The sequence below is a fragment of the Polistes fuscatus genome, unplaced genomic scaffold (genome assembly GCF_010416935.1).
Source record: "Polistes fuscatus isolate 324 unplaced genomic scaffold, CU_Pfus_HIC Scaffold16, whole genome shotgun sequence".
Lineage (NCBI taxonomy): Eukaryota > Metazoa > Arthropoda > Insecta > Hymenoptera > Vespidae > Polistes > Polistes fuscatus.
The window spans coordinates 3180325-3199901 of record NW_025113064.1 but is presented as its reverse complement, the minus strand read 5'-3'; the positions used below and the strand labels follow the sequence as shown (position 1 = coordinate 3199901).

The 19577-nt window shown below is 28.6% G+C and overlaps 4 protein-coding genes across 4 annotated transcripts; 2 read left to right on the top strand and 2 right to left on the bottom strand.

Annotated features, from left to right (window-relative positions):
• Nucleotides 1–276: 276 nt before the first annotated feature.
• LOC122514896 (piggyBac transposable element-derived protein 4) lies at nt 277–7163 on the top strand. Its single transcript, XM_043632021.1, has 2 exons — nt 277–2278; nt 6779–7163. Exons 1-2 carry the CDS (start codon nt 517–519, stop codon nt 6793–6795), a joined length of 1779 nt encoding a protein of 592 aa, XP_043487956.1. The 5' UTR covers nt 277–516; the 3' UTR covers nt 6796–7163.
• Nucleotides 2944–6409, bottom strand: LOC122514922 (putative neutral sphingomyelinase). The gene is made up of 6 exons (XM_043632065.1): nt 5675–6409; nt 5399–5572; nt 4048–4231; nt 3592–3918; nt 3398–3503; nt 2944–3303 (listed from the first exon to the last, which is right to left on the bottom strand). The coding sequence occupies exons 1-6, from the start codon at nt 5719–5721 to the stop codon at nt 2960–2962; spliced, it is 1182 nt and encodes a 393-aa protein (XP_043488000.1). The 5' UTR covers nt 5722–6409; the 3' UTR covers nt 2944–2959.
• LOC122514884 (cytoplasmic FMR1-interacting protein) lies at nt 6983–15128 on the top strand. The gene is made up of 19 exons (XM_043631990.1): nt 6983–7345; nt 7426–7761; nt 7854–8033; nt 8107–8288; nt 8643–9167; nt 9253–9457; nt 9679–9893; nt 9961–10091; nt 10175–10345; nt 10429–10511; nt 11347–11415; nt 11582–11655; nt 12726–13131; nt 13250–13449; nt 13530–14059; nt 14136–14230; nt 14303–14541; nt 14631–14778; nt 14862–15128. The coding sequence occupies exons 2-19, from the start codon at nt 7552–7554 to the stop codon at nt 15072–15074; spliced, it is 3876 nt and encodes a 1291-aa protein (XP_043487925.1). The 5' UTR covers nt 6983–7345; nt 7426–7551; the 3' UTR covers nt 15075–15128.
• LOC122514917 (WD repeat-containing protein 55 homolog) lies at nt 14987–19454 on the bottom strand. The gene is made up of 9 exons (XM_043632059.1): nt 19171–19454; nt 18888–19049; nt 18611–18803; nt 18343–18525; nt 18185–18258; nt 17445–17611; nt 17142–17359; nt 16327–16603; nt 14987–15100 (listed from the first exon to the last, which is right to left on the bottom strand). The coding sequence occupies exons 1-8, from the start codon at nt 19196–19198 to the stop codon at nt 16345–16347; spliced, it is 1284 nt and encodes a 427-aa protein (XP_043487994.1). The 5' UTR covers nt 19199–19454; the 3' UTR covers nt 14987–15100; nt 16327–16344.
• Between the last annotated feature and the right edge of the window lie 123 nt (nt 19455–19577).

Genomic DNA, 19577 nt, shown 5'->3' with positions numbered 1-19577 from the left:
TTCTATCTTTTATAGTAGCTTTTTCACTTGGGGGTTTGTGGAGAATTTTTTTGACTATAAAAAGGGATCCATGGATCAGAAAAGTTTGAGAACCACTGTTTTAAATGAATTGTAATGTGGCCTTGTAAAGCTTTCCCACGTATCTTTACATAAGAAAATAAACCCTTTGAACTCAGCCTGGCGTCAATACGGCGCCCGACTGATTTCAAGTGTCAATTCGAGTGGCGCCAATGCGGCGCCCGGCTGATTTCAAGTGTGAACTCGAGCAGCGCTGCTGCAGCGCCTGAGTGATTTGAAGTTTTACATCGAGCGACGCTGTAACGGCACTATGTGGTCGTTTGTAACTCGATCTCTTTATTTACGAAGTGCGATAAAATGTTTTTCGTGAAGTACTTTCGTGGACTAGACTCGGCTGACATTGTAGGGCAAATTTTAGCTTAATTCAGTTAGTTTCAGCATAGCATTCGCTTGAAACAGTCATATTATAGTAACTAAAAAGTGTTTAAACCTGAAAATATGGAGAAAGATCAGATCAGCTCGAGTTCGGACGAATTTGATTTTGCCACTTTGGATGATGAAGTTACATTGATTTCCAGCGAATTATGCCAAGTAACGACCGAATTCTCCTCCAGTGAAGAAGATAGTGATGCAGTAAGAAGTGTGAAACGGCGAAAAATTATAGAAAGCTACAGTGAAGTTGAGAGTGAAGTTGAGAGTGAAATTGGGAGTGAAGTTGAGAGTGAAGTTAAAAAAGAAGTTAAAAGTGAAGTTGAGAGTGAAGTTAAAAAAGAAGTTGAGAGTGAAGTTGAGAGTGAAGTTGTGGAAGATGCAACCAGTTCAACATGGACACTTTGCGAAGATTACGACGAAGTACTGCCAAACGTACAATTTATACCTGGCCAAAACCCTACAGCATCACGAATAATTTCTAACTTAGAACAACCAATAGATTTTTTTCAATTATTTTTCACTAATGAGCTCGTAAAGAAAATTATTCGTGAAACCAATAAGTATGCAAAAAGAAAATTGGAAGAGAAGACGCTGTCTGCAACTTCAATATGGCAAAACTGGCGTGATGTCACCAATGAAGAGTTCTGGGCATTTCTTGCTGTCGTTATCAATATGAAGACAATACAGTTGGCTAATTTGCAAGAATATTGGTCGAAGAATATCGTCAGTTATATTCCTTTCTATTCGGATACATTTACAAGAGACAGATTTAGTCAAATATTTTGGATGCTTCATCTGGAAACCATTCCAACACACACCACCAATCCACGAACTCGTCTACAACGTATAAGCTGCTTTTTGGATTATCTCAACTCAAAGTTGTTGGATTATTTTATCCCGGGTGAGCACATATGTGTGGAAGAGTCAACTAGAAAATTCAAAGGTCGAATTTCGTTCATCACATACAATCAAAAGAAACCAACAAAGTGGGGTATCAGAGTTTATACTCTGACTGACTCAAAGACTGGCTACATTTGCTGCATTTTGCCATTCTATGGATCACTCACCACAGAGCTTTTGGTCAGACCCGATTTACCAGTTTCATCAAGAATACCAATACACCTATACCAAATGTTGTTGGAGAAAATTCCAGGTGCTCAGGGGCATCATATGTACACGAACCACTATTATACCAGTTACGTTTTAGCTCAAGAATTAGCCAAAATGAAATGCAGTTTTACCGGAACAATTTTAACGAACAGAAAAGAATTGCCCAAAGAAATAAAAAATCAAAAATTTTCGACAAAATCCACGGTCGCGTATCGACGGGGCAACACCTTAGTTTTAGGGTGGAAAGATAAGAGGGTTGTCACTTGTTTGACTACGAGGGGTAATACAGGAATGACTACGGTCAAAAGAATTACGCGAGGTGATGTGGATATAATGGTCAAAAAACCAAATATTATATTGAATTATATAAAATATATGGGTGGTGTTGACCGGACGGACCAGTATGCATCAAACTATTGTTTTCTGCGAAAATCATTGAAATGGTGGCGTAAGCTTTTTTTTTGGGGCATGGAAATTTCCCTGGTCAATTCATACCTTCTGTATAAAATAGAAAAGACCAAAAGAGGGGAAAAACCATTGAGCCACTTGCGATTTCTAAAAACACTTGTCGAACAATTGAGAGGGTCATATCGTCAGCAAAGAGAAAAAGCGTCTACATCTCATTCAGATGAAATCCGACTAAACGGGAAACTTCACGTAATACTAAAAGGGCCAAAAAGGGACTGCAGGGTTTGCTCTGACCGTACCATGCCTGGAGGTAGGCGGGAAATTTCGTATTATTGTGATACGTGTCCTGATAAACCTAGAATGCATCTTGGCAGTTGTTTCAATAAATATCACACCAAAATTAATTACAGAGTGTAATATTTTATCAAAGTTTCTTGTTTTCGACATATAAATGAATAAATTAGTGAAATTTTATTATTTTTATAGACTTGTTTGTTTAGAAATATTTTTAAAGTAGTGATTTACTTTATACAATAAGGTTTGTATAATTAATGTCGTACGAATACTTTCCTGACCTATGTTTCAGTTTATATATTTACAACATTCGTTGTAAAGAAATATATATATATATATAAAGAAGTTTCATAACTTCTACAAATCCAATATTTTCCTTATCCGATTTTCACTTCAAATTTTGTATGCACAATCTCCATAATTACATCTTATAGTAATTGCAATATTATTTACAGAATTTACATCTAACATGCATATTTTTGTATTCTTTTTGAAGTTTTAATATCGATCGTTTAAATACTTTCGTTTATTTTTATAAACAATAGTTATTTTATGCATACTTTCATTTATTGTCAAAGATACGGATTTTTTAATATTTAAATATTTGTCTTTGGTTAATATTATTTTTACAGCCCTTTGAATTAGTAAAAGTATCAAAATACAATAGTATAAAAACGATAATTAATGTAAAATGTTTTTAATTAGACAACTTATTGGTTAACTGCATCAAATGGATTTCCATTGCTAAACAACCTGCTTCTAAAGCCTTATGTTCTGTGTTATTCCATATAACACTCATAAATAAAGCGTAACACAATAGCGCAGTCAAAAATAAACGACCGATATTAAGAGCTATACTTATACCTATAGATGTAGTAGTATAATCTAATCCCATTGACCAAATAACTGGCACGACCAATATACAAACAGCTAACAAATACCAGAAATACTGAAAACGTAGAGATGTTATGGCAGATTCGCATATTCCGATAGCTTCCTTTAATGTTTCTCTCACGTCAATATCATTCTTTTCGTGTATACCTGAGATTATTAAAATATATGTATTGTTAATAGATTGCTGAGCTTTATACTTTAATACAACACAAAAAAAAACTTTAAAAAATTTATAACTTACCATTGGTCAATTTCAAACTTGCCATAATAGCTTCATGATCGGAATAACTAAAATTTTGATTGGGTACTCTTTTGGGTAAAGGTTGTTGATAATTTACTGCGCTAATCTAAATATATAAAAATAATTTATAAATAAATGATATATTTTTTTTTTAAGAAGTAAATGAATACGTGTTAATACAATCATTACAATACCTTAACATTTGATGAGCCAAAGTATAAAATATGGTCTATACGTTTCCCTTCTGGACACTTTCTAGCCACTCTAGTACTGGTATAACTATTATTGGCACATTCATCGGTTCCTATATTACCAAAATTACTTGAACAAGCATCCATTAAGCCAGCAACCCCACATATAATTCTATAAGCTAAATCTTGTGGCTCTGCGTTAAGATCGCCACCTAATATCACAACATCTGAACCGCCGCTTGTCATTCTAATAAATTGCGCAGTATCGAATGCTTGCAAAACTCGATGCGATTTATACTCGTCGTGAACTTTATTATATTCAGCGTGTAACTGCAATTTATATATATATATATATATACATATAAATATACATACAAAAATATTCTCTTAATTTAAATAAATTATTTTATAATAAATTAATTTAAATAAAATAAAATAAAATAAAAAGAAAGGACTTACGTGTGCTGCATAAACATTAACGCTCATATCTTCAATTTTAAGCTTACAAAGGCCAACACCCTTACCACCAAACCAATCACCGTGATGTATCTTGTGAAAATAGCCATTTAATGGCCACCTATGAAACATTACATCTTCAATACAATATTTAGAGAAGATACAAATCCCGGATCCTAGAACACCACTAAAAATAACAAATAAAGCATATTTACAGTGAAATTATAAAATAAGCATAAACAATTTACTTCTATCTAATTTTAATACGTTTACTTAGCATGCATTACACATTGAAAATATAAACGATTAATTAATACAGTGACTCGCTTTAATATTCGGACACCATTGATTTTTAACTCATCGTTGGCATGGTATTGATTTTACTAACACCTCTGTAAGATGATTTCTTCGATGTTACTGTTATTTAAAAAAATCTGAAAAAATTTACTAGCACTCTTTAGAGTTTCTAGAATATTATCTAATAATTTATTTTATTATTTACAACTTTAATTTAAAATGTAAAAATTATTCAAACATCGCATATACTCAAAATAAAAGATCCATGGTGCCGATGTATGATTAAATATGATTGTTAAGTTAACAAAAAATTCATAGTTCTTTTACCAAGATTTATGTTTTTACAAACTGTATCGATATGCATTTTTTCTAGTTTTTTTCAAATAACAGTGAGTTTAATTCCAGAACACTCAATCCAGGATCTTATTTGATTTTTTTTTGTAATCTTAAATTTATCGCAAACAGTAAGGAGTTTTTAACGTCCTTTCTGCAGAATACATTTTATTCTATCTTCATGAATATATCGTCTTATGATATTTGCTACTATACTTTTACTTATATTTAATAAATTATTAATTCTTCTGTATAATTTGTTTATTTTCTTTATGAAAAATAACAAATTAGCATAAACCAAACAAAATATTTTTGCCTTTTATCCTATTTTTATTTTATGATTCTTTATATTGCGTATTTTAATACAACTATATTTGCAAATAAAATTTCTGAACAATCTAACTAATTTCTTAATACGAACCAACTGCGAAAGATAAAGTGTATTTAAATACTGTTGCGACACCAAAAAAAATTAAGCATTATTTTGTTTACATTACGTACTACACAGATAATTATGTTAATTAAATAATTAAAACCTATGTTTTTCTGATAACGAATAAAATTCTGTATTATTTAATAAAAAGAAAACCTATGAATTCTTTAACTCAACTATAAGTAAATGTATAATATAATCATATTTAAAAAGCAACGGTGTCCAGATATTAAAGCAAGTTATTATACAAATATATCTATTATTGTAAATAGAATAAATTTTGATGTATACCTATGGAAGTAATGGGAATATGGAAGTTGTTCTTTTACTTTAGATTTAATCATTTTAAAATCACGAACAGACCAAACTTCTTGTAATGATATTATATCATATTCTCCTGAGGAAAGTTTATCAGCGATAGCTTCCATACGGATTTTTCTATTTTTACTGACATATGGAATACCCCTGAGAATAAATAATTCAATAAATTAAACAAATGAAGTAAGATAACGCATAAATGTGGTAAATTTTTCTATACCATATATATAATAGTAACATAGGGCTTACCAACAATTCAATGATAAAACATTGATTGTAATTTCACGTGACATCATTGACAGGTTATAAATATAAAAAAACAATGATTATAATTTATAATATATAATCTACAAATGAGGAATAATTTTCTCAAAATTAGCTTTCAATCGAACACACTTAAAATGGGCATGCCACATCATCTAATCTACCATATATCAACACTTATCCATATTATCGGATTTTTTCTAGTGTTTTACAAAAAAGAAAAAAATAAAAGAATGAAAGAGAAAAAAGAAAGAAAAGAAAAGAAACAAAAAACCCTAAACTTCAATTGTTTAACTGTTAAAAACACGTTAAGTACTATGTCAACCCCCAAATTGGCAACTTTTCGTTTTGACAATCGCGACTTTTCTTTGTTTCGCCTTTTTTACTGGAAACTTTTTGATTTTCTTTTGTTTATGCCGGATATACAAATTCTACTACACATCACTACACCTTTATTTAGTTCAAACAACAGTAGTTGTATGTTTGTAACTGCGATATATGTGCGTTTATAATTTGTTTCTTTAATATTATATATAACCGAATATCCCGCCGAATGATCGTTGCTCAATACCTGAAAAGCAGAACAAAATCTGTTCGTCGCTCACGTGTTAAAAGTTTTATAAATTTTGTTACTAGTAAAAGAAACTAACGAATATAGTAATATTTTATCTTCCAATCATACGCGTGATGTTATAAAGAACATAACAAATAAGAACCAATCATATTCGCGAATAATAAATAAGGATATTTTCATTAAATAATTTTAGCTGTATTTTTTTTTTTTTTAGTTACAATTAACAAATAAAAAGATCTAGTATAATAATAAATAGTATATAAATGAATGTAAAACATCTGGGATATGAACATATAGAAATAATAAAAAGTCCCCAGCACCTAGTAACACAAACAGTGCTGTAGGGTTAATCTACATGTAATTATAATAATAATCCATGTAACCGTAACAACATAAAATTTTATTTATTTAATATCACCCACTAATTGATGCGTTGAAAGTTGCGAGTAATATTAAATCTAGTGTTTTTTAATTTTTGTTGTAAAATCATTGATGCCTACTTAATGCTGTCGTAGGTTGTCAGCCTGCTTGAATATGATTGGCTGCGTAGCAGTGTGGTAAGGCAACACTTGGCTAATAGAATGACCGTTGTTGCAAATAGTTGTTGCGATCACCGCGAGATGGCGGCAGGATAGTTGAAGAGGGCGCCACATGTATTTATATATATGTATATACTATAAAATTGTATAGATAGGGCGGACTTATGAATCACGTCTCGTGTCAGTACGTTGTATAATAAAAGATGTAAAGTAGTCTGTATGCCTTGCATACAATACAATTGTTAATATATTGAACGGTGCAAAGAATGGATCGAAAATGTTCTATTATTTCCGATTGCATGCGAAACAAATTGATATGAAGATGTAAAAAAGTTCGTTAGTTTGTATCGAAATAGAAAAATAGGAAAATTCGAATTGACAGCGATTAAATAGAACGAACCAAAGCCATATCCCCTTTTTCTCATCCCCACCATCTGGGCGGTGCTATGGGGGAAATATTTGTATGTACAGTGTGTGTTCAAATATCTCGAGGTTTATGAAGTAATTCAAAAAAAAGAAAACCTTTCGTTATTCATTTCACGTGTATGTATATTTATATTTAAATAGATAGATATCATAAAAAAGAATAAAAATTATGTTAATAGAAATGTTATTATTTACAGGATAAGATATAATGCAACAATAACAAATATAAATGTATTCTACTTTATAATATCATTGCTCAATTATACATATAACTTAGCGAAGACTATGAGGTTTTAATTATTGTTAATAATAAGAGATAAGTCATGGCTACCGACAAAGTAACTTTGGGCGATGCTCTTTCTAACGTCGACGTATTAGATGAATTTACTTTGCCGGATGAACAACCTTGCATCGAAGCTCAACCATGCTCCGTTGTCTATCAAGCTAACTTCGATACTAACTTTGAAGATAGAAATGGTTTTGTTACCGGTATTGCCAAATATATCGAAGAGGCTACTGTTCATGCTAGCTTGGTAAGAATGCTACGCTTAATAATTTAATTTTTTCAAATAATGTAGAATAAATATTTTATTAATGAAATATTTCAATTATAAATATTTAATAGAATGAACTATTAGAAGAAGGATTAGAACATGCCGTTATGTTATATACATGGAGATGTTGTTCGCGTGCTATTCCACAACCAAAGTCAAACGAACAACCAAATAGAGTTGAAATTTATGAAAAAACAGTAGAAGTACTTGGACCTGAAGTTAATAAATTGTTAAATTTTATGTATTTCCAAGTATGTCATTTATCTAAATATATTCTATCTATATATTCTGTATATTTATCAAGTATTAAATATTTGTCTACAGCGGAAAGCCATAGAAAGATTTTCTGGAGAAGTAAAACGTTTATGTCATCATGAGAAAAGAAAAGATTTTGTATCGGAAGCATATTTGCTAACTTTGGGAAAGTTTATTAATATGTTCGCTGTCTTGGATGAATTGAAGAATATGAAGTCTAGTGTCAAAAATGATTATTCTACGTACAGAAGGTATAGAAATTTTCTTATATTGGAAATATATTAATCTTTTGTATAACAAAAATGTACATTATATATATATATATATATATATATTACTATTAATTCATAAAATAACTATAACGATCAAATAACACGTAAAATATTATGCTGGTCTCTATTATTATTTCATATAATATCAAGTTATTTCATAAAACAACTAGTTAATATGTTAAACAGCAATCTGATTTGTAGAGACCGGTATGACGTTTAATGCATTCAAATGTAATAATATAATTTCCCTAAAATGCCTAGTTATTTTCAAAATTAACTGAATTATATATATTTAATGATAACACAAATAAATATATAAATCTTTCATTCCAGAGCTGCACAATTTCTAAAAGTAATGTCAGATTCTCAAACGCTTCAAGAATCTCAAAATTTATCAATGTTTTTGGCAACGCAAAACAAAATACGTGATACAGTGAAAGAAAATTTAGAAAAAATTCCTGGTTACGAAGAGTTATTGGCAGATGTTGTAAATATATGCGTTTACATGTTTGAAACTACGATGTATCTTACTCCTAACGAAAAACATATGTTAGTCAAAGTTATGGGATTTGGTTTATTCTTGATGGATAGTGAATTATGCAACATTAACAAATTGGATCAAAAGAAGAAATTGAAATTAGATAGAATTGATAGAATATTTAAAAATTTGGAAGTAGTACCATTATTCGGTGATATGCAGATTGCACCATTTAATTATATTAAACGTTCGAAACATTTTGACGCTTCCAAGTGGCCACTTTCTTCGTCTTCCAATAGTATAAGCCCGCAAGCTGGTCTTATGGTTCATCTGCCTCAAATTAGGGATGATCATGTAAAGTATATAAGCGAATTAGCAAGGTATGATACTTATTTATGTATTTCATTTTTTATACAATATTTATTAAGCGATATTAATATTATTTCTTCTTTTTTTACAATATAGGTATAGTAACGAAGTAACAACAACTTACAAGGAATGCGGTAGCGACATAGAAAATAGTGAAACTGCGGAATTAGCTTTACGTGGATTACAATTACTTTCTCAATGGACAAGCGTTGTAACGGAACTTTATAGTTGGAAATTGCTTCATCCAACGGATCATCATATGAACAAGGAATGTCCTCAAGAAGCAGAAGAATACGAAAGAGTAAGCTTTCTTATATTGTTCTCTTTTATTAATTAATTCTGTTATTTAAACTTTATTATTATTTATTATATTTTTATATAATATAATATAAATTTATTTATATTAATATTATATAAATTTATTTATATTAATATTATATAAATTAATTTATATTTTTATTTATTATTATTAAATTAAATTCTATTATTACTGAAACAAACAAAATGTTTTCTCTTTTATAGGCCACACGTTATAATTATACAGACGAAGAAAAGTTTGCGCTTATCGAAGTCATCGCAATGATTAAGGGATTACAAGTATTAATGGCACGCATGGAAACAGTATTTATTGATGCAATACGTCGTAATATTTATGCAGAATTACAAGATTTTGTACAACTTGCTTTACGTGAGCCCCTAAGAAAGGCTATTAAAAATAAAAAAGATCTTATTCGAAGGTTTGTTAATTCTTCATATTATTATTTATTAATTATTCATATTATTTATACTAATTTATAATTTCAGTATAATTGTTTCCGTGAGAGAAACTTGCGCTGATTGGCACTTCGGTGTCGAACCATTAGGAGATCCTGCTTTAAAAGGAAAGAAAGATCCGGATAATGGATTTGGTATAAAAGTTCCACGAAGAAATGTTGGTTAGTTGTTATAAAAATAATAATGATCATTGTCTCTCTCGTAAATATCTTTAATTCTATTTTATTTGAATTTTTTCTTCTAGGTCCTTCCTCAACGCAACTCTACATGGTTCGTACTATGTTGGAATCATTAATTGCTGACAAGAGTGGTGGGAAGCGTACATTAAGGAAAGATATTGATGGACAATATCTTGTACAAATTGATCAATTTCATAAAACCAGTTTTTATTGGAGTTATCTTTTGAATTTTAGTGGTACGCTAAATTTTCCTAATTTTTATTTTCAATATTAAAAAATATTTAGAATACTGTTATAATGTTTCTATATTTATTTTTAGAATCATTACAAAATTGTTGCGATTTGTCGCAGTTGTGGTATAGAGAATTTTATTTAGAAATGACTATGGGTCGAAAAATACAGGTGAATATATTTCTTCTTTATAAATAAAGTTAACACTTTCGCGACACTTTCGGAATTTTATGTAATTTCAAACTTTTTAGCTGAATATAAACAACATAGTTCTATGTCATTTCACGATTGACATTTTTTAATTCATTCATTATATAGGGTATCCCGAGTGAACGAAGAATGATTTTATATGAAAAATTCAGTCGAAAATGTACATAAAATTCGTTCATACAAAAAAAAAAATAAATTTGAAAAAATGTACCAATAGTTAAGGGACATCCTGTATATTGAAAACTTAATATAGAAAGAAAAATAAATTTTCCAAATTATTTGCTAACTTTTTTCAATAGAGTAGATCATCTGTAATATAAATAGAAATAATATAAGCAGTAATTATTTAAATTTAATTAATATACCAAGTTGTACACCCAAAAATAATTTAGTGCAAAGATTGTTAGGAAACATTAAGATGCATTATTAGCAAAAAATACAAATTTCAAGAGTTTCGAGAATTAATATAAATTTTACGTAGCTGTAAATTCATCATATTTATTTTATTAAATTAAATATTTTGTTTATACGTATCTGTAATGTTTAATGTTTAAAAATTTCAAACAACAAATGATTATATAAGCATCGTACTAAGATGTGATATTTTTTATATTCATATACTTACAAATATTAGAACTCTGTTGCTATTTGTTACTTTACAGACTTTTGTAAATTGTATTCGTCCTATTCAATGAAATGTTCTGTTTAGTTATCACTCGTCGTGAAAGTGTTCATATCAAATATAATATATAAATATAAATATAAATATAATATATAATTATTGTTTAACGATTAGAAATGTCAAGTGCGTCATCAGCATAATGAGGAATGCAGCGATTTAATAACAATGGAGAAACGAATTCAGGTATTCTATCTACTATCGTGCATATTAAAATTTCTATATATACAGAGTTTATTAAATAAATTTTTTATTCATTTCAGTGAGTATTATAAACCCTTCAAAATCTATCGAACCCCTTTTTTTTATCATTCTGTAATATATATAATAATAATAATGCTTTTTGTTATAGTTTCCAATTGAAATGTCTATGCCTTGGATATTGACCGATCATATATTAAGAAGCAAAGAACCATCAATGATGGAGTACGTAAAACTCTACTATGTATATACATATTATATACAGTGTACAACAGAATAAATGAGAAATATTATAGAAATGGATTCAGCATATCAAAACAAGAAAAAAAGTTCATATATAAATACATCCAATTTAATCTTCTTTTGGAGTTATAACGAATTGAAGTTTTGATTAACTGAATGCAATTACATTCTCAGGAGTATAGGCCAGGAAATAGAGCCACCATGAATTATCTGCTTATTTAGAAATCGTTTATTTTAAAATTATCTGCTTAGTCAATAGAAATAGTGTCTGATATCCAATGAAACATCTTTTTGTTTTCGTTTATCAAAATAAAATCATTATAGTATAAACACTATAATTATAATTCGTTATAATTATGAAACAATGTCTAATAGGATACATGTTTATATAAACTTTTTTCTTGTTTTAATATGCCAAAGTTATTGCTATAATATTTCCCCACTTATTCTGTTACACCCTGTATAAAAAGTGTTTGAGTTTTTTTTTTTTTTGTATAAACGTTATGAGTATTTTCTTCTTCAAACTTTATTCAAATGTTATAATATAAATGGTGAAATTGTCTAAATGTTTTACTCAAAGATGTGACTGCGTATGTTGTTTATTATTTTAGAATTATTCAATGTATTCTTCTCTGAATGATAGTTTGTCCGCTTAGATCAATTAGATTTTTATTTATAAAAGAAACTAAAACAAGAAGTTGCAACTAAGATAGCTAAACTTGATGTGTTATGATAAAACGAATTAAGAATGAAGTTGCAAAAATTAATAGAAATCTACAAGAAATTTACCATATCATAAATATCATACTATAGAACTATTAAACTTGTATTCGCATAGGCGGGCAAGATTTTAAACAAGACATTTAAACAGTTTTACCATAAATGGTAAAATATTTTGTTCTTATTTTTGGGCATAGAATACACTCACAATGTCTGTACGAAAAAATCTCAAACACCCTGTATACGTTTCTGACAATGTATATACATACATTGTTTCATACATTGTCGATAACAAATACAATACTTAATTATTTAATTTTTGTATCTTTTAGGTACGTTCTATATCCCTTGGATTTGTACAATGACAGCGCATTGTACGCGTTAACAATATTTCGTAAACAATTTCTTTACGATGAAGTTGAGGCTGAAGTTAATTTATGTTTCGATCAGTTTGTTTACAAATTAAGCGAACAAATATTTGCTCATTATAAACAATTAGCTGCTAGTATTTTATTAGATAAACGATTTAGAGTAGAATGCGTAGCATTAGGAGCATATTTACTTTCTTATCCTCGTGCTAATAGATACGAAACTTTATTAAAACAACGACACGTTCAATTATTGGGAAGAAGTATCGATCTAAATAAATTAATTACGCAACGTATCAATGCCGACATGCAAAAATCATTAGATCTAGCGATCAGTAAATTTGAATCTGGAGATATCACAGGAGTAGTGGTAAGTTGAAATTATAAGATTATTGCAATCAATTATTATACTTAACGAGCTCAAAAATTTCATATATATTTATATTTTATAATATTCATATTTATAAATAATTGTGTTTCTCATATAGGAATTAGAAGGATTATTACAAGTCAATCGGCTTACTCATAAACTATTAAGCAAATGGCTTGCACTTGACGAATACGATGCTATGTTCAGAGAAGCAAATCATAACGTTCTTGCTCCGTATGGAAGAATAACGCTTCATGTATTTTGGGAATTGAATTATGACTTTTTACCAAATTATTGTTATAACGCTGCAACAAATAGGTAAAATAAAAATCTTGTCACGTGATTATATTTCTTGATTAATTATAATGAATGTTTATTCGTTGAAATTTTGTTGAAAGGTTTGTTAAATGTCGTGGTCTTCAATTTGTACAACCAGTACATAGAGATAAACCTCCACAAATGTCTCATCATTATCTCTGGGGTAGCAAGCAATTAAATTTAGCATATAGTACCCAATACGGACAGTATTCTGGATTTGTCGGGCCATATCATTTTCGTACAATGTGTAAATTATTAGGGTATCAAGGTATAGCTGTAGTTATGGAAGAACTTTTAAAAATAGTCAAATCATTAATTCAAGGAAGCTTACATCAGTTCACTAAAACGTTAATGGAAGCTATGCCAAAAGTTTGTAAACTTCCTCGTTATGATTATGGATCTCCAGGAGTATTGGGATATTATCATGCACAGTTAAACGATATCGTACAATATCCTGATGCTAAAACAGAACTATTTCATAATTTTCGAGAATTTGGTAATACTATATTATTTTGTCTTCTGATGGAGCAAGCACTTTCGCAAGAAGAAGTTTGTGATTTATTACATGCAGCACCATTCCAAAATATATTACCTAGACCTTACTGTAAAGGTACATTCTAGTAATATAATTTAATAAATTTAAAAGTATCTCTAACAGTATCTCTAACCAATGGGGAATATTTCAGAGGGTGAGAAACCAGAAACCAAACAAAAGCGACTCGAAGCCAAATATGCAGCGTTACAGATTGTACCAAATGTAGATAAATTGGGCAATGCTAAGGTAATAATAAAAATGAATATACAATGATATTATAATCATATGCATATAACTATGCATTATTTATTTTTTTAGCAAGCAATGATTGCTAGAGAAGGAGACTTGCTAACAAGAGAACGACTCTGTTGCGGTTTGTCAATATTTGAAATAGTACTTAGCAGATTACGCAGTTTCTTAGATGATCCTATTTGGGTTGGGCCACCGCCTGCGAACGGAGTTATGAATGTGGACGAATGTACAGAATTTCATAGACTTTGGAGCGCTCTACAATTTGTATATTGTATTCCAGTCGGAGATACAGAATTTACCGTAGAGTAAGTAATATATAACATAATTATTATTTTGAATTATATTTTATTTATTCACTTTTATATCATATTTATCATACAATATTATACCTTAGAGAATTATTTGGCGAAGGCTTACATTGGGCTGGATGTGCTATGATAGTCTTACTTGGCCAACAAAGAAGGTTCGAAGCTCTTGACTTTTGCTATCATATTCTCAGAGTACAGCGCGTAGATGGCAAGGATGAAAATGTCAAAGGAATTGTACGTGTATTGTTATTTTTATTCTAAAATTTATCTTTTTAATGTTTTCATTTGTTTCCTTCTTTTTTCTGTTCTTCCCACAGCGTTTAAAACGAATGGTGGATCGTATAAGGAGATTCCAAGTATTAAATTCTCAAATATTTGCCGTATTAAATAAGTATTTAAAAAGTGGAGACAGCGATGCAACAAGCGTAGAACATGTTCGTTGTTTTCCCCCTCCGATACATCCTTCACTCGCACACGCTCAACAACATTATCATGCTCCGGAATATTTACGCCAAATGAATCATCAATGAAGGTAAATTTGTGATGATTATCTCAGCTGCAAGAATAAATAGTAAATTTTTTTTTAAGACTGATAGATTTATTTTCCACGAGAATAATATTTGTTGAATGCGTATAAATTTCAATGCATAATAACAGTAAAGTTTTTAAATTCAGGATTTTTTTTTTTTAATCATAGGACTATTGCACAACTGCTTCCAATACGATAACATTTCTTCCTATATCCAATTAATTGATAAACATGAAAAATTTAGGATACTTCATTGAAACATTTAATACGTGCAATGAGATATAATTTATACGCAATGTATAATATTGTATATCCAATCGGTATTGGATTTACATATAATACTGTTTTAAAAAAATCTTTTTTAATATTATGTGGTTAGTACAAAGAACAGAATTTTATTTCTTTATTATAATAATATTGTCCTTGAAAATATTGATAATAATTAATCTTTAATTAATGCCCCGAACAAAGAAACCGAGCATCGTCTTGCAGTTAGAAAATATCAAATATAAAGAAGAGAACACTTTAAAGTGCCCAATGATTCGATGGATTGTAAGATTATGCTTATGGTAATAATTTGTAAAGTATGTTTGTATGTATGTGTGCGCATATTGTGCATTTATATAAACAGAAGAAGAACAAGACCTGTTATTTCTTAAATATAAATTCCATATATTATAAATGTGTATATGCGTGTGTATGTGAGCTTGTGTGTGTAACTTTTATCCAAGTATCAATTTTTTTTATTTGGACTACGATGAACACAGAGGAAAAGCGCGAGCAAGATTTTATTGTTTTTACATTTTTTTATTGTAATTCATTCTTTTTTATAATCCTATGTGTTCATCTTTAAGTATACACATTAATATTTAAAAAAAAAAGTATATTATATATATATATATATATATTTATATATTTTATTCATTATTTCTTCTCACAGGACACATTTTATATTCTATTAAAAAATATTATATAATTCACACATATGAAAAAATCTTCAAAATGTACGAATATATGATGTGTATGATTTCAGATAAAATAAGTTTTATTATAATGTATTTAAATTTATTTTTATTTATAATGCAAGTTTAAATAATATAAAGTATTCTCAAATTCTCCACAATATTGAAGAAATTATTAAAAAACATTAGGTATACATTTATTTTAAACGCATATAATAAAAGTATATGCTTTTATGTATGAAAAGAAATAATTGCAATGATAAAAATGATAATGATAATAAAAATATTTACCAAAATAATATAAAAGAATTAAAGATCTGCGAAAAAGTCAGATGCATTGTCAACCTTACTACTTGGTAGATTATGTTTCATTTGTTGTTGTTTATTACCCTTTCTGCGTTTAAAGGTATTAAAATTTTCCAAATACTCTACATTCCAAAATTTGATGTCGTTGTCATGAGAAGAGGATGCTATCAATGTACCATCTCTATTAACATCGAGAGCTTCTATTGGAAAATTATGCTGGCCTACCACACCGAGATGATCATGCGGAAATAAACTTGTAGCCCTATAAATTAATATTAGATTAATAAGTAACAAGTTTTTTCATTATAATATCGTAGGTGTCTTGTAACTGATGGTACATGTACAAACAATGGTTGATTTTACGTGAAAAATTGAATCAAAAATGTAGAATAAAATTTGTTCATACGTGGGGATTTGTTTTTGATAAAAATATTTGAAAATTTGTAGAGCGGTGGATTTTACTGTCTTACTCTTTAATATTTCTGAAAACATTTTTATACTTCTTAATATGTTTATAAATATTTTCGGTATAATGATGAAATCTCTTGTAATTAGTTCTACTTTTATGTTTATCGAACAAGGTTTTTTTTTTTAGTTTCTTCAATTGCAAGCTCGATCAAAAGTGTGCGTGTACTCCAAAAATTTTCAAACTTAGTTTCTTGAAAACGAAGCTTTGTGCGAACAGATTGTATTCTACATTTACGAATGAATTTTTCATGTATAATCATTCTTTGCTCGTTTGTACCACTAACTATGAGACACATCCTGTATATTATTAGGGAAATATAATATTTTCATACCTAATTAATCCATCTTCACCAGCTGTTATTACAGTATACTCGGTAATAGGAATCATACAATTTATAGCTTTTTTGGTTAAGCTAGGAAATTCATCCGAATGATGACCAAATTCTCTCCAATTGAATACATACATTTTTCCTTTACTGGTAGCGGTTAAAAGCTTTGTCCCAAATTTAAATAAACCAAGGCATAATAATTCTTCTTCGTATTCTTCAGACTATATCAGAAAAAATTTTGTAATGTTATTGTTATTATTATTATTATTATTATTATTTCTTTTTATGTTTAAATAAATAAATTACTTGAACATGTAATTTTTTTGCAGGTATATCAAACGTTGTAAGTGATCCATCTCCGCTAGCACATACTAAATATTTCATGTTACTATCCGTAACTATAGCACTAACATAGTCTTCCATTTGTTTTATCGAAAATACAGGAGTATTACTATTTTGTCTGATATCCCACACTTAAAAATTATATATATTTTCATTATAATTAAATCAGAATATTAATTAAATGATAAATGAATAATAATATGCATAACGTATACAGGGTGATTCTTGAAACCGAGATAGGTTTATTGTTCTTTATTAAATAGAAATAGAAAAAAAATTATATAGCATAGTACATCCTAATTTCCTATGACCTTATTTTTTATGTGAATTCATCGATGCACTTATCAGATGCAATTGCACTTTATTTTTTAATGCACAACATAGTTTTTTTTTAATATATTTTAATATATTAAAAAAAATTAATAATAATATTTAATAATAAGTTAATATTTTTATACGGAAGATGAAAAAAAGGCATCGATTAGTTAAAAAAAAAAAAAAATAAGGTTTGCATTAAAGAATAAAGTGTAACCTGGAAGGTGCGTCAAGCATTCGCATAAAAAATAAGGTCATAAGAAGTTAGAACGTATTATGCCATACAATTTGTTTCTTCATAATTTTTTTTCTATTTTTACTTAATAAAGAATATTAATCCGTGTCCCAATTAAAAAAATTCCCTTTATAGATAAATAATGAAGTATTACATTTAACTACGCCATTATCATCCCCTGTCGCAAATGTGTGCTCTTGTAAAATGCTCATCGTATATACTGGTTGCCTAAAATGCAAATATATTACTTTCAACGTCATTCAAATTTCTAATATAAAAAGGGGAAAAAGATAAAATTTATTTTTAACATACTCATGAGCATTTTCATATAATCTTACTAATTTTTCTGTTTCCACATCGGTCATCATTATGGATAAATCTTTAGCTGTAGAAAATAGAGTTGTACCATTATAATTGAACTCGATATCTCTGCAAGCTTTGAGATGTAATTCTATGGCTGATACAAGTTCTGTTTCTTCGTTAGTATATTTATATCTGTTAAATGAAGAAAAATGTATTATACCATTGAATATATACTATGTAAAACTAATATTTACAGTTTTTACAGTTTAGAACTTACAGCATAACATCTCCTAAAATATTAGATACAGCGATCATATCATTAAAAGGATGAAAACATATATCTGTTACAAAATCGTCTAATGTAATTGACGGAGGATGATTTCTGCGCAATTGCGCAGATCTAATTATCGCTTTTACAGTCTCGTCTTCTTCTTCATTTTCATTTAATGTTGAAACTTCTCTGCTGCTACCTAAGAAATATTAAATGAATAAAAGAATAGAAATTAGTAATAATATAAAATAATGAAAATGTTACATTATATAAATATATATACCTGGAGCTGAATAATCATGATTTATGTTAGCATTGGAAGGTTCTTCGTTAGAATCTGAATCTGTTTCCGAATCTGAACTAGTGTCACTTGACCAATCATCGCTTTCACTTTGGCTCGTATCGCTGCTATTGATATTATCATTTACAGGTATAGAATTACCTCCTACAGGAGTAACATTTTAAAATATCATATCTATTTTAATATTTTATTTGAAAATAAATATAAAAATGAAAAGGGCATAAACAATAATTATCATTGAGAGAAATTAATATATAAAGCATACCTGTTGTTGGTCCAATATTGAAATGCATCTTTGAAATATTTGATTAATATTTATTAGAACAAGTTTTTTTTAACAACTGAACACGTTGTCTATAAAATTGATAAGTTTATAGGTTATGTACGAATAAAATTACGAGATCAATAAAATTAAGTTACGGTTTAACTACACTATCTCATATATTTATGCAATAAATAATTTATGAATTTGTTATAAATAAATTTTTAATTAAATCCTTACTTATAGCTTTTTTATTAGTTTAAATAATTAAATAATTACAAAACAATAAGACAGTCGTAAACTAAAACATGCGACTTTGGAATGATTTGAAGAGCTATCTATCGACGTATTAACTAAGCTTATTGAGATCTACCTTACCGACAGAGAAGTTATGACAAGAATAAAGAAGA

Bases quoted from the DNA above. Each gene is read 5' to 3' on its own strand.
- LOC122514896 (XM_043632021.1), top strand. From the start codon at position 517: ATGGAGAAAGATCAGATCAGCTCGAGTTCGGACGAATTTGATTTTGCC.
- LOC122514922 (XM_043632065.1), bottom strand. From the start codon at position 5,721: ATGATGTCACGTGAAATTACAATCAATGTTTTATCATTGAATTGTTG. The intron at 5,573-5,674 runs GTAAGCCCTATG...ATTTATTCTCAG, and splicing joins GTTTTATCATTGAATTGTTG to GGGTATTCCATATGTCAGTA. The intron at 3,919-4,047 runs GTAAGTCCTTTC...TATAAATTGCAG, and splicing joins TTAATGTTTATGCAGCACAC to TTACACGCTGAATATAATAA.
- LOC122514884 (XM_043631990.1), top strand. From the start codon at position 7,552: ATGGCTACCGACAAAGTAACTTTGGGCGATGCTCTTTCTAACGTCGAC. The intron at 9,168-9,252 runs GTATGATACTTA...TTTACAATATAG, and splicing joins TATATAAGCGAATTAGCAAG to GTATAGTAACGAAGTAACAA. The intron at 14,231-14,302 runs GTAATAATAAAA...TTATTTTTTTAG, and splicing joins ATAAATTGGGCAATGCTAAG to CAAGCAATGATTGCTAGAGA.
- LOC122514917 (XM_043632059.1), bottom strand. From the start codon at position 19,198: ATGCATTTCAATATTGGACCAACAACAG. The intron at 19,050-19,170 runs GTATGCTTTATA...TTACTCCTGTAG, and splicing joins CAATATTGGACCAACAACAG to GAGGTAATTCTATACCTGTA. The intron at 18,804-18,887 runs GTATATATATTT...AATATTTCTTAG, and splicing joins TCATGATTATTCAGCTCCAG to GTAGCAGCAGAGAAGTTTCA.